This window comes from Zophobas morio, unplaced genomic scaffold (genome assembly GCF_036711695.1).
Source record: "Zophobas morio isolate AGI-343-1 ecotype UQ-CSIRO unplaced genomic scaffold, CSIRO_AGI_Zmor_V1 ptg000005l, whole genome shotgun sequence".
In the NCBI taxonomy this organism is placed as follows: Eukaryota; Metazoa; Arthropoda; class Insecta; order Coleoptera; family Tenebrionidae; genus Zophobas; species Zophobas morio.
The window spans coordinates 8127387-8155289 of record NW_026972110.1 but is presented as its reverse complement, the minus strand read 5'-3'; the positions used below and the strand labels follow the sequence as shown (position 1 = coordinate 8155289).

Below are 27903 nucleotides of genomic sequence, written 5' to 3'. Positions count from 1 at the left end.
AATATAATTACAAAATTATTTCTAAAATATAGTTTCCGTTTTATTGTGATTTAAATAATTAAGTGAAAATTAGAAAATGTGTTTGTAAAATTGAAAAATTAGGATAATGTTTTGTTAACAGACGATAGACATAACTACATACATAAAATATAATTATATACAACACAGAACGAAAATAACGTATGCTCCTTTCATACTGTCATAGACCGTTTGATCTCCAGCCTCGTATGGTACTTACGTATGCTATGCTCCCTTTTTGTCAGTTGTAATAGAAGATAAACCGTTAAACAAAAGAGAAAAACGATGATTTGAAAATTTAATCGTTTTGTTTAAGTCTATCATAACAAGCGGACTTAAAGTTTGTTTGCAAAGTTACAAAATTTTAAGATAGTTAAACTTTTATTTTGTGGGGATATAAGCAAATAAGCAAATCTCTTATCTGCCGTTTCTCATTACGAAAATCGAAATACTTACAAAAATATGTTTTGAAAATTTAATTCAATATGGCTAAATAAGAGTTATTCTCATGAAAATCTGAACTATAAGCAGAGTTAAAACTGTACATAGACGGTAATAGCCTTGTAGACACCAAATTTGGTAGATGTGGTTATATGATGTATTATTTAAATTTTGTTCTTGAGACAATTTAAAATTGTGAAATTTTGTGGCTTCAATACCATATTTAATGCTATGGTCTAGTTTTAATTTTAATTTAATGACGTTTATTAGCTGTCCTAAAATTTGCTTCATAAGACTAGATGGATTTCAAATAACTCTAACGAGATTATTGAATTGATAATTGCATCTCTGTGATAAAAGTATAAAGATCTTAGACTTTTATTTTACGTTATATTCTACATACACTTCTTAAGCGTTACTGATAATTTTTTATTATCATTATATTATACTAGCAGTTACCCGCAGCTCCGCTTGCGTGGATTTCGCAATAGGACATATTATTTTTCATCCCCTGATTTTTTTTTTATTTCAATTTTATTACTTTTTAAGTTTGTGCAGTCTTCATTAATAACAATATATAAAAGTGTTTATCATCGGGCTGACTGATCCATCAACGTATCTACTGGAGCTAGAAACACGAAATTTGGACAGAAAGTTCCTTCGTAATGTAAACAACCATTACCCCTAGGTGGGTGAAATAAGGACTGAAAGTTTGGAGTTAACAGTTCCGTGAATTTTTAAATACGAGGGGGGGGGGATGAACCAACGCTATTTTATAACATAGGAGTATAATACAGTGCGTGGCCATATGGATTTCCATGTTAAATTTTATACCCCATGTTAACTTATATTTGAGTAAAGATTCAGAGCTGAAATTTTTATTGGATGTAATTTGGGTTATCTTTTGTCGATTTTATTAAAAGTCATGTTTTAAATTAAAGGATATTTCTTTGAAAAAGTTAAGTTATATTTGGATATTTTTGTCGCTAATGGCTGTAGGCAGCCATGTAAAAACAAACGTTTACCTGACCTATCTAACTTGGTTGTAAATTTGATATTATTCTATATTTAATAAACTTTCGTTGTGCCTATAAAAGTATGTCATAGCTAATCTCTCTGAGATACTCTCTGTTTTGTATGACTTCTTTACGTCTTACAGGCTGAGGTAAACCATGGTACTCTAAACATTGTCTTCCTAAAGACAGCACCGTGGATGGAAATCAGACACTTGTTGTACACTTCATTTATAATCTGAACACTCTCTTGACACTCTGACTGAACTTGACAAACCCAAAGCTTTGCATGATGACTGGTATATGGAATAAACGACACTATCAATAGTTTTTAAATCCGAGAATTATGTTAGCCCTCTCATTGCATGAAGAAGAGGATCAAGGTAGAAACATTCGGCGTTATTAGGGTGAACGGTGTACACTCTACCCAAAGCTTGATCTCTTTTGACTCCCGGCCCACCATCAACATTGTTTTCACGTTTTCATCTCTCAAATTTGGTACTTTTCCATAATATGAAGGTACTTCTACATAAAGAAGGATTTTTGCAGAATTATCCGTTTTGCAAAGCTCAAAAAATGATAGAGGAGTAGTTTTCTGTGAATTATTTAACTTTTCAGTTACATTATTAAAGTCGTTAGGATTAAAATAGACAGCAGGCCATTTTCCAAGTGCATGCGAGATGAAAAACCGCTGGAAATTGTTCATGTATAGGAAAGGCCAGGATTCTCCAGTTGTTAATATATCGACCACTTTCATATAATTTGACTTCATCATTGTCATTTTCAAGACCAAATAATCCTGGTTGGATCCCTTATTACCATATTTGCATATATATTTAAAAGATTTTACAGAGTTACCATACTCTATGTTGATGTGAGCAGCAAAAGTTCAAGACAAAACTGGATTGTATGATACCACCCATCTGTTATCTAGGGTTACACCATGGAATTCAACCGTGAATCCACCATCCGCGGGACCTCTTCTCCGGTATTGAGGGTAGCTGTCATCGCCTGTTTGGGTTTCTTTCAGGAGAATTCAAGGAAATTTTTTGCTACAGCTGCCTCCTTTCATACACGGGAACACAAAATTAGAATACTTGGGGAGAAATACCCTGAAAATTCGTGACATAAAACCGACCGCAGACCGCGTTCGCGTGGCAGTCGCTTACCCGATGACGTCGCGCCCTCCCTATTTCCATACAACTTCTTAAATTTCGATGGCTTGCGACTGATTTTTCCAATAATCCTACTACGTCTAATATGCGAAAAAGATATTTAACTACTTATTTTAAACTTTGATTTTTAACCACGTTTGGATTAAAATTTAACTTCTCCTGTTTCTCACATTTCCACCCAAATTATATTCCGTTGGGGATAAATATCAACAAAAATTTAAAATCAGTCAAGACAATTTTACATGATTACCAAATTTCAAGTAACAAATGTGTTGGAGGGTATTAATACAACATTTCAAGTAAAAATCGCCAAACAAATATTTTTTCTCATATAAACTTTGTTACCTCATTTGATCTTCTTAGGGGTAGAATCTCAAAAACAGCTGAAATACGCATTGCATTATTTGTGTTGAAGAACATTAATATCAAGTTCCACGCAAAAATTTACAACAGAAATATTTTTCCCATACACAATTAGTTACCACTTTTCACCCCTTTAGGGGTTGAATCTTGGAAAATGCTGAAATACGTGTTTCATTATATGTGTTGAAGAGCATTAATACCAAGTTCCACGTGAAAATGTACAACAGAAGTAGTTTTCCCGGACAAATTTAGCCACCACTTTTTACCCCCTTAGGGGTTGAATTTCGGAAAATGGTGAAATACGTGTTTGGTTATTTGTGTTGAAAAGCATTAATATCAAGTTTCACGTAAATATTAACAACAGAAGTAGTTAGAAAATTGTGTTCCTGTACAAACTTTTCCACCCCTTCCTACCCTTTTAGGGGTGGAATTTCCCAAGTTCCTTCCTTAGTGGATGTTTACATCACAAAAGGAAACTACTGTCCAAATTTCATGTTTCTAGCTTCAGTAGTTTAGGCTCTGCGTTGATGAATCAGTCAGTCAGGACAAACAATTTTATATGTATAGATTATTAACCTAGCCCCATATAGAAAACAGGAGACTCTTTGTTATAGCGTTGCTTTTCTTAATCTTTGCATATTAAAAACGAGGTAAATTTTATGCTGTGCTTACTCACTCACTTCAAACAACAGGTACCATACATTTGGTTTTATTTATTTTTGATCACATGTCATCGTGTAGTACCTATAATTTAAGTAGTCATGGAATAATCTTTTGAACAGAATGATAGCTGAAGACATCATTGGAGCTAGAAAAAAATGTCAACTGTAGGGGTCTTGTTCCATTTTTTCCTAATTTAGCTGCTGCGGTAAATTGGACTAAGTATTAGCTATGACAAAGCTTCAACGAAGAAGTCATCTAGAAAAAGCACAAAACATCGTTTAGATTTTAAAATCAAATAAGCTAAGTTCACTGATTTATAGCTCAGAAAGGATACATTCTAAAGAATTTCGAATGAACGGTGACAGATGTTGAAAAAATACTGTTCAGCTGCAGATTAGAAGGACGCACATTCTTATTCATACATAATAAAAACAAGCGTTCGAAAACCAACATTAGGACGTTTTGAGAGTGTTGGGCCCAAAGGTTACAGTAGTCACAAAAGTAACAAGAACTTGATTGTAAAGTTAGCGTTAAATGGAAGATACACCTTTATATTTATTTTTTAGTGCAGGGTGAAGTTTTCATTAAATTTTTCATACACAAAGGTAATGAAAGTCGGAAACAACTTTTAAGAAGAAATTGATATTTTCATAGTTACAGAAATACTTGCTTTAGTTATTTTTAGTGATTGAATAAAATTACTTCCCGAATCTAACATAGGTCAATAAATAAATTTATTACTAGATAAGGAATTATTTTTGGACTTTTTTATTACCATTGCGCACACAAATTTAATGTATTACTGCAGTGGAAACTTCTGTTGAGCTTCTTACTTGCACCAAATTGTATTAGCCTTTTCAGGAATGATAATTTCTTGCGATGCAGTCATAAATTTTTGTTGAATGGGATAATGAATAGAACGATGTCGTTTTGTAGTGTAAGAATAAACAAGTAAGTTTTATTTAATTGAAAGAATGTAAAACTGACGGATCAAAAATTTTTCCCACGTAAATTGAATAATGGAGACAGATTATTACTTCGCTAGCACGACAACTGTGTCAAACACCTTGTGTTTTGATATGTAGAGTTATATCTGAAGAACATGAATCTAGATTTGGAAGAGAATGAATTAATTATACGTTACCAACTTTTTTGTGCATTTTCTTCTATTTTTTGCTCTTATTCACTATATAATTATGGCCATAATAAGTATTTGTAGATAACCGTGTTAATAAATACACGAAATTTCATTTATTCAACCATGTTATCTAATTAAAATCGGAAATAAAAGAAGACATCAGCATACCAACTCACCATTATCTATAATCCATAACAGGTGAATAAACATATTAAATATGTTTCTGTTCAGAAGAAGATTAACTTTAATATTCTAACGGTGATACATAAAAAATCTAGAAAATGCGATTAAATCCACCTTTGTTTTGACCAATATAATTAATTATTTTTCGGATGTAACTGACGTTTAATAATCAAGATAACAGTAATAATAGCGAAATGCTAGAATAAATATTCACTACTAATAATAATTCGTGACTTCGTGGCATTAAAATTGTTACTAAATTGTCATAAATTGTACTGTGATAGCATCCATTGTGAGGCCTCTTACATTTTTATTTCTTTTTTTTGCAGTCTGTCAACATAGTTCAACACGCATTCATCTCAAGTACATCCATCTGTTGCTGTTGCCGTTCACAACATCTTCAAAATGTTGGATAGCCAGTTTTCGGCACAAAATGGTCCTGGTGCTCCAGCACCCGGAATCTCCTTGATTGTAGCTCCACCCGGAATCGCCACAACACCTGAACCCAACAAATGGATAGCACCGGAGCCAATCAAACAAGAAGGTAAATATTTTTAGAATTAGGTGGACGATGCAAATCTTGTCAGGTGAAGAAGCTTAATTACATAAAAAGCCTACAACACGCCAAGTTTCAGGGCGTGGTATTACAGTGATCGTGAATTACTTAAAGCTCGCCTGTTATTTGGTCACTTATTTGTAAATTGATGTTCTAACATTTTAAATCTTAATTTAATTTAGGTACTTGTTTAGAACGTCAAGGATACACATGTCTACTGGTTTTTCTTTTTTACAAAAATGTATCGGTTTTCAAGCAACTGAAATATTTTTTTATTATTGTAAATTTCCTTCGAACTGCGATTGCATAAATTTCTCTGACATTGTTCTTAAGACGGTAGTTCACTCTCACTTCGAAAATTGCGCGTACTGAAAAAATATAACAGAATTATGAATTAGGTTAAATTTCAGAGGCACACATATTTTCAAAAATGACAATTTTCTTATTATACACTCCCCACAAAAATTATCGCACCACCTCCAGTTCTAGTGAACTGGACTACATGTACATATTAGGGATAAATGTATGCAAGACAGTGCCAAGTAATGACAACATTTAATGTGATTTCGACCGATATAATTTTTTTACATATATTTAAATTGGAAATACTTATATTAAATTTTGAGAGTGGTGCGATAATTTTTGTGGGAAGTATATTTTTGGACACACTATTACTTAACAACAAATTATGACATAAATAATTTGCGACAATGGTTCTCGGCGACCTATCACAACAATTCTGGCAAGGTTTTAAGTAATAAAATTATTATAGCGACTTATTTTATAAAAATCTAAAAATAAAGAGTGTGCGTTTATATAAAATCTTAACGCGTGGAAATAGCGAACACGTATTTATATTTTTGAACTAAAAACAAAGTCATTGGTCAAGTACAAAGACAAGCCCGCTTGACGTCATGCTTGGTTGGACCACAGTCCAATTTTTAAATAACTATTTACTATTTATATATTTCAAAGGAGTCTTCGGTTCTTTTTCATAAGTCAAAACATGCCATTCAAATGTAAAATTATCAAATCGATAATTCAAAGTCAAATTATATGTTTTAACTAAAATTTGTGACCTAGTGAGCAAAAATAGGGGCAGTAAGCCCAATCTATATTTAGCAAAAATCAAAGTTCATTTACAGAGGTCGAGTGTCACAGTTTCCAACTTTAGTTTCGGATTGGTAATTTTCGTTAATCTCAAACCATTAATCTTCAATAAAAATATAAAAAAAGTTGTCGAGTCGACTAACGAATTGTATTAGCCGCTTTGTCACAAGACACTACTGGAGTATCTAGTTTTACAGATAAAAGCATTGTTATCCAATATTTGTTAAAAACAGAAAAATAATGTGTCAGTTTTTATCAGCGGACTGCTGTATAACGACTCAAAGCAACGTTAAAATTCTTATCTATAATGCATTCACGACGTTTTTAGATCCCAGCAAGTCATGGAAATTTAGTAACTTGGTTGGTAATCAACTAATCTAAGCTAAAGTTTCTCGTGAAAGACTGTCATTCTTTTTGTCGATTTTATTATTAAACTAATTAATTAAACATTCAGAACTTGGTAACTTTACTAAATATTTGTGTAAAACTTAGAAATTCTTTTTTTAACTGAAGGGCAAATAACTAATAACAAATAATTAAAAGTTAATAATTGGAGTTTTATTCTTTGTCAAATCTTCAGACGCACTTTTCATGTGTCTAAAAATTAAAAAAAATGACCCTAGAAGAAAACAGATATCTACTTTAAACAACTGCTCAAAGTTAACAGCACGTAATTACATATTATCTAATTACTCACACGCACAGTGAATATTGATTGAACAAACGTTATGTATTTGTGACAATTCTAATACTATTGAACAGTAAAACGTTTTAGTTTGTGTTTCATTTTTATTTTATAAATGTTGTGTGAACAGTTTTTTCTGTAGACAGGAAGTATCTTAAATTATAATCAAATTCCCAGGTATTCCAGAAAGACAAATGAATGTTAGACATTTTTTAAATACCTTCTGTTATGTAAGAGATAATAAAAGCTAGTCAGATGCAGAAATCCTGTTTTAAAAGCAGAACCTCAAGGTAGCAAAATAAGTACGAAGATATGTCTTAATTGTGATTAAATTTCATGCACACTGGTTTTAATTTAATGATTCCAAGATAAAGATCTCTCTTCATGTCCCCATCTGTAAAATATTACTAAGCCTGCGCTTAAATTTTATGCACCATATAATATAACGTATACGACATACTTTTAAATAAATCGTACTGAAAAAAAACCAATATTAACACGCAAAAACAGGTAGTTTTGAAAATTTCCAAAATAGTGTTCACATTCAGTTGTGTGAATTGTACTATAAAAAAACTGACATTTTCCATTAGGAGAGCTAAAATATAGTTTAACTATTTGTAAGTGTTCACAAGAACGGACTTCCAAATCTATGCAGTTGCTACTATTTGCTGGATTTAGTCCCGTTCCCATTGTTTTTTTTTTTTATTTAAAAAATAAGGTGGATCTGTTCTGTAATGAACGCGAACTTTCAAGATATAACATATACTTCAGAGCGTGTTATTTTTTATTTTGATTTGTGTGTGATCTAATAGGTTGTTATTGTTTCCGTTCTAAGTTGTTACAATTAAAAGAAAATATATCACGACGTGTGTCAACAACAAAATTTAATAAAATTAATTGCTTATGTCATGTTCTCATGTAGCTTAGAGTGTTGACTGTATTCAAATGTGATCTTAATAATAATTAGAGATCGATAAATGCATAAACAAGTTCAGTGATGAGAATCAGAGAATCCATTCAGTTTCAGCAGATTTATTTTAAGAAAAACGTTGCGTGATAAGTATATACTTCAGATGCACTATTACACAACACATTGGATGACGTTCATTTCTATCAAAATAACATATAATTAATGATACAGTGTTTAATTATTACGGGAAGTTGTTTGTTAGTTGAAGGTATGCAGCACACAGGTGTATGAAATAACGTATTAAATAAATATCTGTTAAAAACAAAATCATTATATGAAAAGCATTGGTAATATTCAGCTTTTACGTGTCATTTTTGTTGTCGGTTCGTAAAATATTACCTGATGTCTAAAAAATATGATGACATTATAGTTAACCAAATTACTATCATAAATTACGGTCTGAATTTATAGGAACACAATGTAATAGGACACATTCTTACTATATACGTTTTAACTACAAACAAGGTATTTCTGAATAATCCTTTACTTGTAGCACGAACTAATAAGTCGAGACAAACAGCAAGTCATTTGGCGCAGTTTCTAGATGGTTCATTTTACCCACCTTCGACTCCATCAACACAGATTCAAATTTAAGAAACTAAATTTAAAAGCATGCTAAGGAAAATACGTCGGTATGCCATAAGATATTTCAAGCAAAATTTTCGTTTCGTGTTATTTTGGGCACCGCGTTTATAAGCGCTAATGTCAAAAACAAAAAAGTATCATTTATTTGCAAATGGATTTCCGGTGGAGTACTGTAGGCTTGGCTATCCAGTTTTCTGATTTAATTATGATTTTGTAAACATGTTGGCTGTACCTATTATGGAAAAGTTGGACCGATTAGGCAAAGACTAGTGACTATGCATTTTCTGACACGAAGAGTTATGAATGCAAATATTACAGGTAATTCATTAACTTTCTCTCTCAATGCCACTGTAATAAAATTAGAATTCCCCACACTAAAATCCACTCATTTGTTTTTTTTTTGGCATAGTTAATGACGGACAATAACGATTGTTTGTCTGTGCTAATTATGCAGTAGCATGTAGAACGTTAAAATTTTTGCTCTCTGTATATTTGTCTGAAAAACCTAAAAGATAAAATGAACTTAAAGTTGTTTAAACTTTGGACGATTTATTTTAAACTTCGATCATAGTTCAATCTGTCTTTGCGGTTGGACAGTGTTGCACAAGAAGTATGCTATCAGTCAGTGATCACCAGTGGTAGAAGTGTAACGCGTCCTGTAGTTTTTTCTTTAGTTTTATAATAAAGACTGATAACTTAAAATAAACATGGCGAGATTAGTGAAAGGTAAATATTACTTTTGCTCTTCAACTTTTCTATAAATAAATTCATTGAAACCTATTTTATTTTTATCCACTTGTGGGCACATGTGGTGAAAATTACATTAAAGAAAAATATTTTAATTTTCAACAGCGTATGTTAATACGTGAGTTAACAATAGAAATCAACCTGGATGACCTGCCAAAAACCATTGCATGTATTGTGTTAAAAGTCAAAATATGAATGTTAAGATTAATGAGTAGTACAACAATGCATATACACGTGTTTATTAGACAGTGAATTAACGTCAACAATGAATATGGAAGTTTGTTGTGAAGTACGTAAGAGTGAACGCAATTTGTACTTCTAATACAGCGATTAATTATTTAGGTTCGAATGTGACTACTAAATCGAAACAAAAGACGTCAGAACAAAATGTTGAATTAGAAAAATTTTGGTTTCTCAAAATAATCTCTGTGTAAATGAGTTTAACTTGTATTAAATCTAATAAGATTGCCAGTTTCGCTATCGAAGTATAGTAAATTATAATTAGGTACTTTATTTTATTTATTGATATAAATCTGATGTTAAACTTTTTATAATTACAAATGCATAAACATAATGTCAAGAATTGTTTATGAGTATGGATAAACTCATTTCATAAATGAATTTATTTACATGTCTTGTACCCAGTATCAGTTATGAAACATTAAATAGGTTAAAAGTTGAAACTTATCAAAGGACATTGTAACTTTTACGTCAAAGTTTTATCTTTTTTTTACAATAATACTCCACATTGCTAAGCAACATAAATTTCGATTAAATGAAAATAACTGTTTTGATAATAAAGCATTATGTAACACTGGTAATCACAGGTACAGGTGTCGAGTCACGAGACAATTTGAGGGAGCTTTTGATTTAAAACAGGTTTGACTTTACTCCATCATGTTGAAGTCAAGTTCAAGTATGTTAGATTAATGTCAGTAGTAGAATTTTGAATCGGAAAAGATATTTTTTTGAAACTCTATAGTCTTTTGTAGATCATTATAGATAATATTTTATATCAAAAGTGTTAGATTAATTTTATACTTAGCATATACATATATATTTAAGAGAACAGCTAACATAAGATTTGAAGCTTAAAGACCTAGTTTAAAATATAGTTTACAACTCTGGGGCAGTTGCCAAGTAAACAACCTAATGATTTCAAAGATTTAGAGCCAAATTCAATTGTGACACTTTTTGAGCAACCAAGTTAATTGACACTGTGTATGTAAAAATACATAACATAAGTAAAATTCAAATGAATAGGTTAACACTTGTATAAATCAGTCCTAATATATACTTTGATAAAATTTGTTTTTTTTTATTTTAAGTGGACTTTTAGAACAACTGCACGACAAATTAGAGTATTGATTAAAAAAAAAAAGATATCAGGTGAGAAAACGAACATTGAAACAACGAGAATTTATGCAAGGGTATATTATAATTTTATTCTAGTGCAAAACGCAATTCTGTCTCTTTTGTAATTTCGTTTTCAGTGTGATTGATCCGATCTTGAACTTTTGCAACCTTTCACTTTCTCAGGGAAAGAAACTTATACATCGGATAATTCAGCTTGGTGTTCGCACCCATTGGTGGAAATATTTGACGTGTAACAGACCAAATTAAATAATTTAAAAATCTGCGGTTAGTCTAATGACTATTTTAATGTGAAATGTTATACTTTTTTAAATACATTTGTAAGGTTTTTCTTACTATTAAACTGATATAATCTCGTTCATTTTATGTAATAAACACAAGAGACAGTACAAAATGTAATTAAGTCACAAATCAACTTACCTTTATAAAAACTGTCAAAACCATAATATGCCTTCTTTAATAAATATTCCTTTACAATTTTCTTTAATAGATCTTACAAGTTCAAGGAAATTAGATTTCTCAAATTCATGTTATCATAGGAGATTATTTTCTATTAATAGATACAAGTTTAATGGATGCACTGGGTGGTGTTTACCAAAATCCAACTGAAGTTGAATACTACTTGCAGAACAAATCTATTCATTCAGTTGTTGACAATAATAGATTTTTTAATAAATATGCTGCAGGCTATATGTAAAGGATCTTTTATCATTCTTGAAATGGTCATAACCCATAATTGGGTTCCAAATTAAGTACTCTTATATTTTACCATTCCAAAAGGTGAAAATATAAAATCTTTGTTATTGTTAAATTTGAACGTTGGATGTAAACAGTGGAAGTCAGGTTTCGCAGCCACAACAAGAAAAGAATCAACAATGATAAAACCATGTTTGTCTGGTGTAGGTGCAAAATTATAAAATTTTCCTTACGATAATATTTTCTACTACAGAAACTTCGACAAGTGAAAACTCTCTCGATAAGGTTTTTTAAACTTTTTAAAACAAAGGGTTACCGAAGCATGTATGTAAAAGGCATTTGAAGTACATGTATGCACAGATTTAAATCGAGAACCTAAGACAGTTAGCAATTATCATGTATACATACCTGGTGCCAGTAACCTAATCGGCATGTTTCTAAAATATATCTAAATCAATTTTTTTTTAAACTTTAGAATTGCTTGATGATTGAGCCATGGTCATTATTGTTATATTATTACAAAATTATGATTGTGTTGATTATGTAAGTAACTGAAAAATACTGCTGGACTGGCATACATTATACCCAAAACGAAGACCAGATGGTCATATATTTCCCGTTAAACTTTCGTGCCTAATATTGGTAACACCATGCTGAAAACGTGCATAATAGATGGATTTTACAAGTATGGTTCATAAATTATAGGAGTATTATTTTTACAAAAAGAAAAACTTTCATTTAAAGTAATCATTAATCAGGTTTGAATTCTGGAGAAAGCAAGTCTTAATAAAACCCATCTGCCTATACGATTTCCTCCATCCTCCACTTTAACAAGAACGTGGGTTACATTAATAAATTCACAAATGCTTAGCTAAAAGGTGTTACGAATATAGTTTGACAAGAAGACAACAAAACACTTTGAAAACTTGTTTGAGGGTAAAAAGTTGAAAACGTCTTTGAGTTAATACTAAAATTGTTATAAATTTTATGTAAACTCTCAGCTTTCCACTGTAAAAATAACTCGTTTATTATTCAAAATTTTATCATCATGTATTTTCTTTGTTTGAAACACATTACACAAGTATGTTTGTTCGTTTTTCTCTGGACAGTTTAAACTCTGATAAATATTGACGTTTCGTGTGACGAAAGTTTCAGTTTTGCCAACATAGTGCAACAGGTGTTGTTTTTTGAAATTATCAAAGAACCACACAAAAATACTTTCAGCGAACTTACTGCTTAAATTAGCAATATTAATTCTACTTAAGTTCCATTTTGAATCTTTTATTAGTCAATTATTTAATGTTAGATATTCTAATTTCTAGTGAAATATTCATAAGGTCAAGTACTTTTGTATTTATATTAGCGACGTTTGTGCTGATGCAATTTCATTCAAGTCTGTAAAAATTAGTATATTACGACATAGATACCAGAATTGCAATTACAATATGTTCTTCTTGTGTAAAATATGTTTTAAAGAGTTACAACTAAAAATTAGCTATCCTTGTAATTAAATACATATTTCATTAATCGTAGGTACACATACGAATACATTCTACATGCACAAATAAGATACATATGAATGGCCTATTTTTTATTTAAGTTAAATACACTGGAAATTAATACATATTGCTAAAGTTCATAGACAACACACTGAACATCTGTTGATTGCAGTTTCCACCTCCTTAGGTCTCATCAGTACAGCATATTTCAATGGTTCCCTATTAGTGGAAAGTACATATTTATCCTTATAACTTAAAACAAGCAAACAAACGTAGATGAGATCTGTCATTATCGATGTCTTCTATATCTCATTGCTAAAAACGTCTACTCTTATGACAGAACCACAACTTGTATTTGTTTCGATGTCATGTATCTGCACAACATAAAGAGTTGTGTGCTACCAGATCAGAAGCAGAGTTTGGTAACATCGTACTTGCAGAATAGCGGCAAATATTTCTGGATTTGGCAACTTCAGGAAATCGGCAATCTTCTTAACAACCTTTATATATCTATTTCTACAGCTTGGATGGAAAACCTTTTTTGTTGATCACTGATGAAGGACCTCTTGAAAAGGACGTTCTTAGGGCGCAAGCCTACGTAGGTATTTTGTGACAAGTTTCACTCATTTCACATTCCTTGTCGGTAATGCAAAACGACCCATCTTTTTTGGTTTTGGTGTCAATAAGTAAATGACCATGACCGATTTTTGATATTCAAAGCGTGCAATTTGTCTGACCGGCACGCTTCATACACACTAATTGTAGCAGCAACCTGTAATTTCAGACACGAATTATACTAATTATTATTCAAGTCGATAATCTTGCAAATCTCACCTTAACAATAATTGTCAGTTGAAGTTTGTTTTAAAATTTAAGGATATCATCCGGTTCAAAGATTTTGGGTTTACCGTGCAATTTTTTCAGTAACGTAATAAGTTTGCTGTAGATATATGTAAATATTCACTAATTCTATTTGATAGTACATTTACCACCGCTACTACTTACTTTGATATCTTGCAGTTTTTGGTCACCAGGTACAATTTAGCATCGAAGAATAAGACTATAATGTCGATGGTTTAACTTTTTTTGATGTGTCAGAAGAATGTGTGTGTACATTCAGCCATTTTTGAAAGAACTTGTATTCTTCCTATTCCTACGAACTCTAACGCCTCTTCTTACACTTTTGAAGGCAGTTTTTCTTCTTGGGATTTCTTTTCATATGTTTCTTCTACATCCAATCTCTGGAAAAAAAAATAAAAAACAAATGTGCTTAACAATATTTAATTTGTAACAGTTTTTTTGAAGGTTTTCTCATTTTTATTAGAACTACTGTAAATACCCAGAATTTAAACATTACAATAACAAAGCATTATCGACTCACGAAACATAATTCACTCGCGATTACGTCTCTGGTGAATACTTTTCGCTCGTTAAAAAAAAAATGTGTTTATGGTCGCGCATTAAAAATAACTGTTGTTAATTACTTGTCCAGTTTTTTTTCATACTTTCACAATGTTTTCATTAAATGTACTTACCAAATTAACGAATTCTTGCAATGAAAATAATTGGCTTCAAAGATTTAAGTTAATTTGGTAGAAAATTTATAATTCATTCAAAAAACAACGTTTTTTTAACCGATTGACTTTTTGAATTCGTTTTTTGATAGATTTAAAATTTTCTCTTAACATCAAGCAGCACTGCTTAGTATGAAGACGCAAAGATTTGTTCAAAATTTATTGTGTTGATATTTCGATGAAGAATAAATTTAATAACAAGTAATTATTCGACAAAACGTACTAAAATCGTAGAAGCAATTTTTCTGAAAAAATTGAAATATTCGCTTGAAAATATGCTTTTTGCGATTGAGTTAATGTACATGTTCCGATATGAACGTATTTATTTATGTTCTATAAAGAATTCATCGTAAACATGCTTGTGAAACACTCTATTTTCAGTACTGATGTCAAGTTTTAAACGTATGTTTTTTGATAAAAAATAGAATTGACATTATCTGAGTAATGGAAATGCACCTGAGGGAATAATAAGTTATTAATGTGAATCTATTTGTAAATTTATTTAACTACTAAAAACGTGTTACTTGTTTTTCGTAATCTCACGTTAACGATGGAAAATGCATCATTTTTCTCCAAGCAGTATGGTTTAGAGCAGAATACGCGGGTAGATTGAAAAATAAAGTTTCGTGTCCTCCTATCCCCTTAGTTTTTACAGAATGCAATAAATGTATGACCAAATTTTATTTTTAAAGTGACTTTTACATCAAGCAATCCTTTAAAGTTAAAGTTTATTTAAAAAGAGATTTAACCGAATGCCGAGACTGCCACTCTAGGTTTCTACAGCTTTTTTCGAAATTTTTTTCTGGGCCAAATTCGACAATAAATTATAAAAAAAATCTTTTGCGTCAAAGGTTTCTTTCCTAGTCCAGGTCTGTCTCCGTTAGGCTTCTAGTTGGTGAAATTAAAAGGTACAATTTAAAGAACATTTTTTTCAGATGGGGGACTCCTGGAAGTGTCGTTACTTTTTTAAAGGGGTTAAAACTGTTTCTACTATTTGGGACACATACATCTGTAAAACATGTCCAGCTTTTTATTTAAAATAAAACTTTACCTAGAAAAAAAATATATAATTGACTATGTATATAACACGTAAAGCAGGTATCGTAGAAAATAAAAAGTTGTCTGTATTCTACGGTTTAATAAAAAACTACATTATCAACCATTCATTATTATTATCAATGTGCGTTTCAAATTATCCTGGCTGAAAGTGAACCTTGAGCCAAAAAAAGTTTGAAATTTAAAAAAAACACTACATTATCAAGGTAGGAATTATGTTAAAAAGTTTCAATTGTGTTGATATCGTATCAGGAAAGTTACTGCGTATGAAATGACTAGAACTAAGTAAGAACATGAACATAATGTACTTGTACAAGTGCACAGAATTAAATAAATGCTGTCATGTTACAGAACAAAATTGGAATTTTATTAATTCATTATGGAAAAGGGAACAACCAACTACTAATATACAATAAATCACCAAAATGTCCTCGTTTAATAATAAAAAAAATTAATGCATATGTAACAGCAGTGTCATAAACTAATAACAGCACAGTTACATATCATCGTGTGAAAAGCCGGCGTCATAAACTGACCTAGACTTTGCAAATAATAAGGAAAAACGCCATTACCAACGTTTTTTGATGTTACGGTCAATCAAGTAAATACGACTTAAATAGTAGACATGTTTGCCGATCGCAGGTCTTTAATATAATTGCTACTGTCGGTAGCGTAATTCCGGAACAACCTTTTACTGCTAGTTGAGTATTTACTTACACTCTTTTGGTGTTGAAACTATCGAAGCGCAACAGCACATACTGTGTTTTTTCAAGACAGTTTATTAAAATTTGAAAAAAGATGACAATAAATAAATAAGTAAATAACCTCGAGAAGTGGAATATATTCTTAAAACTTCCTCCTTTTGGTCGTATTTGAGAAAATTGCGTGAACCATCATGGATACCAACGGAAAACTTTATCGGCGCCGGCAGAACTTCAGTAAGTGTTGTTTAATTATTTTTTATCAAAAGTAAAGTATTATCTATCTAAGATAAATAGTGTTGTGTGGTGATAGGAATTTAATATTTGCACTTGAATTGTACTTGTCAAGATTTTTATTGCTCGTTCGTGATTTTATTTGTTTAGTCATAGTAGATTAAAATTTTTAGTAAATAACAATATATTAAAAAAATGTAGTGTCACTGTTCAAGTTTTAAAAATATACGTACATATCTACAATTAAAAGAAACAATATTTATGCCTGCTTACAACTACTGTAGCTATATTTTTAAGTTAAGCTACGATATATGTGAAAATTACATTATTAACAAATTCTCAATATTCTGTTCACACATGAAAAGTAAATTAAAATAACACGTTTTGTGCGAACAGACATATGAATATCTATTTTATAATTATATCAGTGTAACAACAACACATTAATTTATTAATAAGTGTAAATAATCGAAAGGAGTGTGTGTGTATATGTCTACAATTTTTTAGTTTGTCAGTTTATCTTGAAATGCCCAGAAATTTTAAATAATCTACTGTACTAACACTGTTTATAATTCAACACTTTAAATTAAAAAAGAAATTAACAATGGTAATGATGTCTACTAGAAATTTAAATCTGAACCTACTTTTCAGTTTAACGTTACATGTACAGTGTGTAAATTCTACGTACATTCCAGTACAGGACAACGCAAGGTGGGCCGCAAACTTTATCGGCAAATAATAGTATTAATATGTGCATTCAATGTTATAAATACCATCAAATGATGAACTGAGTTGTTTTGCTAAGACAACGTAAAACGTACTCTTTGAGTTTATGGGATAACCTTGGTATTTAGACCAATATGAGTTTTTCTTGTATAAATAAATGCAGTTATTTTGTTATTATGGAGATAAAGTTTAACCGTAGAGTGTTTGTTTCACAATAATTTTACCCTCTTGTGTAGCGGCAAATTCAAAATGATTACTGTGATCTACGTAAAATAGTCAAGTTGGAGAAAAATTATACTCATTTAGGTATGTATAAATAATCCAAAATAATAATTTTGGGTAATCGAAAAATAATTTTTATTTACCGATCAATACCTCAGTCATTAGACCATAGTTGGGTTGTTGACCGATTTATATTTCATATAAAATGTGTCTAAATAAATCGATTCTTTTATTGCAAATTATAATTATAACGCTCAGTCGGATAAAATGTAAAAAAAAAAGTTGGTAAAAAAATTGAAATCTAAAATTTAAGTTTTTAATATTAACCAAAACATTTGCACTTGCTTATTTTATTGTTTATAAAACGATTACAAATAGAATTTAATAACTTTACCCAGAATACATAAAGCTACGTCAAGTTCTTGCTATGTAATTATGTACTATAATCATCGCTGTAATCTTATAAGGTCACAAATAATATTGCGTTTCTGCATTAGACTCCTAAATGCAACTGCATAAAAAATCAACTGACATTAAAATAGACTTATAAAATGTACCTGTTGGTGTATAGCCGATATATATTTCGAATTACACTGCGGGTCATTATTGAAAAGTCGTGTTATATAGCTTTATCTTTTGTGTTTGATAAAAAATTGTAGGTACTTGATCATGCCATAGCGTGATAATTATTACGCTTTGCTAAATTTAAACTACGATAGATGTCATACATCAGAATCCATTCCAAATCAAAAGGTTGCGGTAATATTATAATAGCCAAATCTATACTTTTATAAAATTTCAAAAAATTGTGGCAGTGCTGTGACTTGCTTGCATTTTTAAAGTCGCATCCAACTTTAGTTTCAATGGCCCAAGGTATAAAACAGCTTTTGAGATCATTATTAGTGAGGAAAAGTTTTATAAACAGCGCTAAAAAATGAATAAAATATTTCTCCCGCGTTAAACTTTTAACCCGGATGTGAATTTTCGTTAAGTATATTAACACGACTGTTGCCAAATTTAAGCGCTATATCCTTATTATGTCATAGCGTTCGTGCAAAAAATCCGGTATTTCTTACGACGTAGTTACTTTTTTTGTGAAGGACGAATGTTTGCTATATAGTCCAAGCGACGGACTACTACCCCTGAGGGTACAAACAAATATAATTAAACACAAATTGGGCGAAATAAGTGATTCACATATCTGAGCAAAGAAGAGTTCTTTAGTGTCGCAAGAAACCGAACATTATAATTATAATAAATAACTGTCCACAGGCTTTCGGCAAAACTGTTATAATTTATAAACACATGTTAAAAATTCCACGCACCAGTAGAACTAGTCAATTATTTTTTTTTTATCACAACTTTAGTAATTTTTTTTTTCTTAGACCATCTGTATGACAACTGAATGTTAATAAAGAAATGACAGTTTATTTTTAATATGTCAGACATGTTACTTTTTTTTTTTTTAAATAATGTTTAATTTAATGAAGACTTTCTACTTACGATGCTTACTCTGATGCGTTTTATTTTAATGATTGGTTGCATAATTGTTCTTACAATAAACGACACCATGTATATTTCCTTCTAAAATGAAGTAGTACTAGTAACTAAACAAACACATGTTATCGTATTCTCGATTTTCGTGTTAGTAGTGTCAGTATAGAATACTGATATATCGCTTTAATACCTATAAAATCTCTTAACACTCGTGATGATATAGAATGATAAAAGGAGTTAAAGGCTTAAATTTTGTTTTAAAAAAGGGATTTATATGATAACAGAGTGCTAATACCCATTAAGTACATTCTGTTACAGCATATTATTTATAATCTTTTCAAGAGACTTATTCAGTTCACACAGATTTTTGACACCACCCTGCCGTTACAGTTTTATTGTTAACCAAAATTAAATCGATGCTTCACATTTTATCAGTGATTGAAAAAAAAACATTCAAGGTTTTGAATGAATACAAACATTTAAGTCGTACTGTAGAAATATTAATTACTCCCATTGTTTTGGTAACACGTAGTTTGAAAATTTAGGTTTCTATGTGAGTACATGGTAACTTGACCTTGTAAAGAATTAAAAAATATTTTGTTTTTGTAGATGTGTGCTACTGATAACGCATTTTACGCAGACAATCAAATTCACGAACGTGATTGACACAAATTTAATAAATCTGAGATAGCGCGTCGCATTATGTGACATGTGAAGTATCAGGTGGTACGTAATGTATTACAGGGGTTTTCATAGTAAGATCGGCCTTTTAGAAAATGTAGTAGACAAATCCTGAATAAGTTTGGATAAGTTTTTAAAATGTCTATCGTTGATGGCATTTATTGCATTTAAAAGTGAAATTTTTTAAAAGTTTAAAATTAAAAAAATGTATAATAATAGAGCTTATGATATACTTACATCAAATTATATAACTTAATTTTGGAGTATAAGTTTCTTAAATAATAATAATATGATGCAGAACTGATTAAAATAAAAAACAAAGAAGAACGATCGATTGTGTGATTCAATTTGCATGTGATGTGGCACCATCTTGTTGAAAACACCCTACCGCCAATTCATCATTGTGGAGTTGAATTATAAAAAGAGCCAAAATGTCTTGTTGATATCACACAGAACACGGTGTAAACTTAATGTTTGGACAGATAAACTAATTAACTTGAAAAAAAGTGTTCCCTATTATAGGACGTTTACCAATTCCTGTCCAGACTCCAACTTTCTATTCATGCAGAGGTGCTTCTCGGTAAACAAGTGGGTTCTCTGCAAATCCCTATATTTTATGACTTATGAGTTAAACCCACTGACGTGAAACCAAGCCTCCTTGTTAAAAAATGTTTTTTTCTAAGAATTTAGGAGGTATCGAATTTATTTAACAACCACTGACATTATTCATCGCTCATCGGAAAACCGCTATTTGAAATACATGTTAATGTATAATATATAGATCATTTTGGGTATTGTTTTACAAATGCCATAAGATAAACTCCTTTGCTGCATCGAATTTCTTACAGATGTTGAAGTGGTCTACCTCTTCCATAACGATTTTTGCATTCGCAGCGTTTTCTGGTGTTCTTTTGAATTTCACTGATTTTCTTTTTTTAAACTTTCGGTTTCTTAAAATAGAGTTACATAACGTTCCACGATGTTAAAGAAATGTTCGATGATGGGAAACTCCACGAAATTCGTCCCAAGTGTCCTGCACAGAATTGCCAAACACCTTCCAGTTTCTGACCATTCCGAAAGAACGCTAAAGATTTTAACTTCTAACGAAAATACAATTTTTCAACTGTAGCATAATGAAAGTTTCAAAGAAATGATTTTTAAATTTTAAAATTCGATTACAAACGACAAAAGAAAACCAAAACAAAGCGGAAATGCAAATGTGAGAATTTGAGGATATGTTGAATCACAGCGGTCGGTGGATAAATGCACACTTTGAATTGATAACAAAGTTATTCATCACGGCTTCAGTAGATTTTTCGTTACCCCGGCAAATTAGCTCCCGATAGAATAGCTTCACAACAAAATAGCTGCGTCAAAATAGCCCAAGATCTAAAAATCTCCATCAGTAAGCGAAAATGTTACACAGAAAAAACATGTAAGTAGGTACTTACTTGGTGAATTTTTTTTAGAACGGTTTCTTTCTTCAATGGTAATTTTAGTTTGTTAATCGTTTTACATGAAAGTTTGAAACTATTTATTAATGAAAATGAATTCTTATCAAAAAATATGACCTGACCTTTTTTTTCTATCAAAGGAGAAACCCTCATGGGCACCAGGGACTTAGGTTCGATCATCCCTGGTAGTGCCAAGACTTTTACTGGATAAAACCCCTTCCCCGACCAGCTGTTCTCCAACCCTCTGGAATCGCGTTAGCATTACTTCAGGGGGGGTGGTTGGTCGCCAATTTCTCCTTTTTTTTCAATTGTCTAGAATGACTCTTTTGTTCTTATCTAAGATGTCTGTTTCGTACTTGGCCTTAGCATCTGTTACCTTTCGCATAAAGTTTTCAATTGCGATCCACTTGTCTTTGCTTTCCAGCACCGTTTCCACGAGATTCTTGTCGTCAATTTTTTTACCTATTTGCTTTTCCAATTTTGCAAAAAGTCTGTGCTCTTCTGTATCGTCTTCGCCTTGCTTCCTATTTATCCACTTCTGGAGATCTAGAATTAATCTTTTGATCCATCTTACTGTTTCGCCTTCTGCTTTATCCCATCTATTTTGCCATTCTTTAAATATATACTTTCTTTTTAATTTCCTGTCTGTGATCTTTCCCCCTTTCGTACACCTGGCATCTTTTCTGTACTTTCAAATCTATTGGCATCATGCCGGCTATAACAAATAATGCGCTCGCAAAGATTGTACGATAGCCACGGGTTATCATGACAGCTATCCTTCGGCTTGTTTTGTCCAGGAGATTTCTGAAACAGCCTCATCAGCGTGGAAAATGCCCCCGGAACTATGATTTTTCTAACTGACAGCCTTGGCCCTCCTATGTTTGACATTATGCTTTTCAGGTTGTTAACCATCTTGTCAATTCTCTTAGTGACGTCTTTGACATGCGTTGTCATTTTCATGTCCTTGTCAATTGTAACGCCTAGGTATCGGATCTCTCCACTTATCCTCAACAGATGTCCATCTTCCTCTAAATTTAGCGTAATGAGGTTTATCTTGCGCCTACCTTGTAGGAGCACTGTTTCTGTTTTATGCTCCGCTAGCTGTAAACCTAGTTCTTTTACTTTAGATTTTACCATTCTGTAAGCCATTTCTGTCTTGTTTTAATTTTTTTTTCTTCTTGTCCACGATTAAGATTGACAAATCGTCGGCAAACGCAATCAACTGTATCCTTATGGGCAGCTTTGTTTTTAACAACTTATCGTAGAATATGTTACACAATTTCGGCCCCAAAACGGAGCCCTGCGGTACCCGCATGACATTTAGAACATAACCCCGTATTCTGTTTCTATCCATCTATCTTCTAGCTAACTTTATATTATTCGAATCAAATATGGTTGCACTTTTTTCTTTTCCACTTTTCTTTATTTTTTTCACAGTTTCCTGCACCGTTCGTACTGCATTTACAGTCGATATCTTTTTCCGAAATCCGTATTGGTGTACATGTAGGCCACGGCCACCCCTGTCCGAAATATTTTTCTCTAATCTGCTCCTAATCATTCTTTCCAGCAGCTCACCGCATGTATCTAACAAACAGATCGGGTGGTATGATCTTTCGTCCCTGTTTTCTTTTTCTATTAGTACCTACTAAGCGGCCTACTTTCCATATCATTGGAAATTCTGCATCCATTATGCGCTTATTCATAACGTCTAGGATTTCTGTTTTTTATTTCTCTCGCCGCCTGCTAAAGTTCTTCCATATTGAACAGAGGTACTTCCCTCCTATTTACCGTCGGTATCCTCCACGTTGAGATGCTTCTTCTCAGAAACAGTTTGAGTATTTGATTATTCGTTGTCTCCTCGTCTGGAAGAGTCCTTGGAGCCAGTTTAAACTTGTTCGTGACGATCTTGTAGGTTTTTCCCCATGGGTCGTTGTCTAACGCTTGGCAAGTTTTTTGCCGCGCTTTGGCTTTTGCTTTTTGAATCTCCTTCTTGAGGGTCTTTTTTAGCGTTCTATATTTTTCTTTCTCATCTTGGGAAACATCTTTTTTCGTATTGGTTTTCATCAGTTTTCGCCTTTGTTTGAGACAGTTTTTTCGAACATCTTCAACTCCATCATTCCACCAGTAAACTGGAGTCTTTGATACCGGTGGTCTCTTTTTCTTGAAAGATGTATCTCCCGCTTTGGCTATGGTAGAAATTAGCATTTTTAGTGAACTTTCATATTTGCTTTATTGTTTTTCTTCCAACTTATTGAAGTTTTCTCTTTCCACTTTCCAGCCTCTATTCGTTTGTTTTCCGTTAATCGCTCGGCCATTTTCAGTACGTTTTGCATTTTTTTTGTCGGAATGATTTCGAACACGATATTGTCATGGTCACTAAAGTTTTCGTCGTCAACCTCCACCTACCAGTTGGTTATTTGGTTGCTTAGCTTCGTCGAACAGAGAGTAAGATCAATGGGCGTCTTTCCTACTTTAAAGGTTGGTTCCTTGTCGTCGTTGGGCACCACCAGATCGTTTTCTACCACCCAGTCGGCGACCTGTTGTATTTTATGAAATAAAAATTAATAATAATTTCTTTTTTATCTACAAAAATTTCATACCGGCTTATTTTGACGGAGCTGTTTTGTCGCTGAGCTATTTTATCGGGGCTATTTTAACGGGTCACGATGTGTCAGTATTGTGAACTTTTTCTTTAATCACACGCACTTGCTGTCTTTAGAATACGTGAATATTTTAAAAGAACCATTGGTCGATAATTTGGGACAGAGTTATTCTTAGGTATATCTTGTAGGATGTTTTTATTAAATTTTAATATGTGTTGATAAAAAATTAGTACCGCGAAAATACATCTTAAAATTCTTAATCAACACGTTGTGTGACAGTTGGTCGCAACGAATTATCGCTGTAACAATTCATCGCAACACAATTTGTTGCAAGAATAACAGGTCGCGTGCGATAACGATCAATTGACGTTGTGTTTAGTTGTCGCATACGATCAATTGTCTTACGACGAGTTGTTTGCAGTCAACTGTGGCACGATCATTTGTTTGTGACAATTGTCGTAGACTCTATAAAATTTTAATTTTTATTATTTAAACACAGTTAAATTGCATGTAACAAGGATATATTTTCTTTGTGCGATTTTAATGCATGCGCCTGGACACTTGCACGATCATGAATTTTTCTATCGCAAGTTTACAAAATAAAAAAAATCCACTTAATCATAAAATTGTAAACATATATTTTACGTGTTCATACAGGATGATCTAAAAATGACGGATAAGCTCGATAGTACGTTGTTAAGAGAGTTCCGAAGAAGTCTAAAAAAATTGTTAAAATAATCTCTGCACCGAACTTTTGAAAAAATATTAAAATTCAAAGTTGAAGAATTAACTTCGTAATTCTGATTGATTTGCTCTAATGAATTGCATGTCAAATAGACAGTTATTAATTTGCTAGAATACGACCCACAACGTCATTTTTTACTGGTGACAGATGTCATTTTTAACCTTTATTATCGGAATTTTAAACTGTCAATTAACTTTACATAATTATATTATATAAATATCGTTACAAATGTCAAGCTTCCGGCATTACAAATATAATAATAATATACATCGACATTAACCACGTGATAAAATTTATACAATGTGAAGATATAAAGTAAATATATATAAATAATCAATTATAAATAGTACGTTTCAAAGTTAGAATGTGTAGCAAATATTGTATAATCATAACAATTGGTTTTATATTTTAAAGAACAAACTGTCCTATACATATAATAAAGTGCCTACAAATACAAATACATTAACTTCAAGTTTTCTACACAATTAGCAACATGCATACCTCTTTATTCCGAAAATTCTTATCTGTACTGCGTTTTGATGTAACGGTTTCACTCATGTCGAATATTGCAATTTCATGTAAAAATCTACGTTTAATTTGATAATCTTCTTATTTTTTCCACACTTGAGATTACAGGAATTATTCTACTAAAATCGTTTGATCTCTTATCAGCAATTGTAAGCGTAACACGTGGATTTAACCTGTCACTGACCAACAAAATCCGAGATTTTCTAATATCAACGCAAGATATTTTAATACAAGAGAAACAGAGCAGCGTTATTCTCATCGATTGTATCTTATCGACGAAAGTGAACTATATTCCGACATGTTATTTAGTGTGTCAGTACACATCTCTTCAGGCACTTTTTTATCCATTATCTCCTCTGTTATAACCAACGTAACTAACAAGGCGTTATCACGTAGTAATTGTAAATTTATGATCAATTTTAGGAAAGAAAATTCAAATTAGTGACAACATGAGTACCCTAGACAGAGTAGTTCTGTGTGCTTCGGAAATATGTGGAACTGCAATACTTGTATTCCTTGGATGTGCTGGTTGTATAAATTTTGGTGTCCCACCGACGCATTTACAAATTTGTCTCACATTTGGACTTGCAGTTATGGTTGCTGTGCAGGTACTTACCATAAAAGATGTTTTTTTTTTTTAATTACTATGTTGTTTTCAGTGCTTTGGACATATCTCAGGATCTCACATAAACCCAGTAGTAACTGTTGCAGCAGCCACATTGGGCAACATTCCACTGATACAAGTGCCCATTTATTTCGCTGGTCAAATGCTGGGGGCACTTTCTGGTTTCGCCTTAGTGAAGGTAATGATGACGAGTACGAGCATACACATTAAATTATACCTATATCTTCGTAGTTGGCTACCCCTGCCGAATATCTGCCTAGTAACTCTACAGTAGGTTTATGTTCACCAGAGCTTCATGATGGTGTGAGTCCGGTACAGGGCCTTTTGATAGAATTCTTGATATCTTTAATGTTGACGCTAGTTTGTTGCGGAGTCTGGGATATTAGAAATAATACCAAACATGATTCAGTTCCTATTAGGTTCGGACTAACAATTGCAGTGTTGGCCCTTGCTGGGGTAAGGACCCATTATCCTTTAAATTATATAATTAACTCGAATTTTATTAGGGACCTTACACTGGAGCAAATATGAATCCTGCCAGAAGTTTTGCGCCTGCCTTGTTAAATGGGGATTGGCAAAACCATTGGGTAATACCTTAGCAGACTGTTATTTGTGTATTTTTATACTGTTTTTCTTGTAGGTGTACTGGATTGGTCCGTTAGGAGCTGCTTTCATTGGAGCGTTGTTTTACAGGTTTTTGTTTGGAAAAGAGCCAATTGAAGAAGAACAGGCAAATAACGCCGAAGTGATTCCTTTGAATGACAAAGCATAAACTGAAAATGTTTATGTAATTTTTTATATATAGATGTTTTAATTGTGTGTGTTTAAAATTGTTTGCAAAAAGTACCAACGTTGAAGTAGGTATTATCTTAGAAATAATTACATTTTTCTGTCTTGCTACATTTGCTAAATATTTTTTTATGTGTACATGCTTTAAATACAAATATTTTTGTATATGATGTTGGTATGGTTAAACCGACCTTATTCGCCAATGACAATTTTTTACTTCTTGTTAGTGTTGTTATAAATCACTTACTGCAGTGTTAAAGTCTCTCAAAAACTTAGTAGCTTTTACTATTTAAAACATTTAAAAAATCATGTGTCATTAGTTAATATGTCAAGCTATTATTTTTAACATAAACGGGGAGTATTGTTAAAATGTAATAAGCCTCATTAAAAGTGTTATAAACGTTTTTTGTTTAGGTTAGGGCCCTATTTTGTATACGAAAAATTAACTTTAATATTTAAAATTATTTTTAAATCTGTTAATTAAACTATTAAATGAAGACTTTTACCTGCTAAAATTGCTGAAGTGAAAACTGACTCTAATTTTTCTAGATGTTTAAAAATAATGAAGCTCTTTATAGAGTGGGTTCTACGACTCTATATTTGCAAAAATATGTACCTCAGTAATACTATTTTTCACTTTTTTAAATGACAAGAAATGTACGGATTTCCTTTTAGACACGTTTTCAGTTAGCTCAAACAACAAATCAATTTCTTTTTATGAACATTTCATGCATTTTATACTTAGCTTAGCTGTCACATGTCTGTGCTCATTAATAATTATTTGTTTGTAATGTGATTTGATCTTTATCGATATACAATATAAGGTAATACAGTGCAAAGCTTTGTTGAATGTTTAAAACTTAATAAAATTATATTTTATTATGAAATGTGTGTTATGAATTCTTTGGTTACATTCATGTTTGTTTTTATTTCCCGAGCGTGAGTCAAGGAAGTGTTGTGATCCAGTCGATCGTTGACTTTTCATGACCCCTAGAATATGAAAACATAGATTTTTCATTTCTGTATGTCTACTGTGTGCCGTCTGTCCACGTCTGTATCGATAATCGATTTATAAAAATCGAAGCATTTTTACGATTCTGACTAAAAAAATGAAACACTTGTATTAAATGAATTTTAAATTTTGTCTAAGTGGAGTGTTATTTTTTATAATAAATTACAAAATTAATAAAGAGGTAATCTTCTAAACTATCCGATTGTTGTAAAAATTTGATTGTATAGGAATATTGCGTAA

General features: G+C 31.7%; 1 protein-coding gene and 1 long non-coding RNA gene across 6 annotated transcripts in view; one reads left to right on the top strand and one right to left on the bottom strand.

Annotated features, from left to right (window-relative positions):
• Positions 1-27538, top strand: part of LOC135122576 (aquaporin AQPcic-like) — a 33176-nt gene extending 5638 nt beyond the window's left edge. Inside the window, exons 2-7 of one of the 4 annotated variants that reach the window (XM_064046844.1) lie at positions 5324-5538; positions 25661-25845; positions 25897-26040; positions 26094-26318; positions 26369-26449; positions 26503-27538. In XM_064046844.1, coding sequence (XP_063902914.1) covers positions 5400-5538; positions 25661-25845; positions 25897-26040; positions 26094-26318; positions 26369-26449; positions 26503-26634 — 906 coding nt within the window. In that variant the 5' untranslated portion in view covers positions 5324-5399 and the 3' untranslated portion in view covers positions 26635-27538. Of the gene's footprint in view, positions 1-5323; positions 5539-9468; positions 9627-13410; positions 13815-16697; positions 16785-25660; positions 25846-25896; positions 26041-26093; positions 26319-26368; positions 26450-26502 lie in introns of those variants that run through there. The other 3 variants (XM_064046846.1, XM_064046847.1, XM_064046845.1) reach the window with 3 other exon arrangements.
• On the bottom strand, positions 13296-19351 carry LOC135122578 (uncharacterized). 2 transcript variants are annotated; one of them, XR_010279415.1, is made up of 4 exons: positions 19233-19351; positions 14222-14457; positions 14051-14156; positions 13296-13988 (listed from the first exon to the last, which is right to left on the bottom strand). It is a non-coding gene; the product is annotated as an uncharacterized LOC135122578 (long non-coding RNA). The 2 variants fall into 2 exon arrangements; XR_010279416.1 differs by lacking the exon at positions 19233-19351 and adding an exon at positions 16672-16760.
• Positions 27539-27903: the final 365 nt, after the last annotated feature.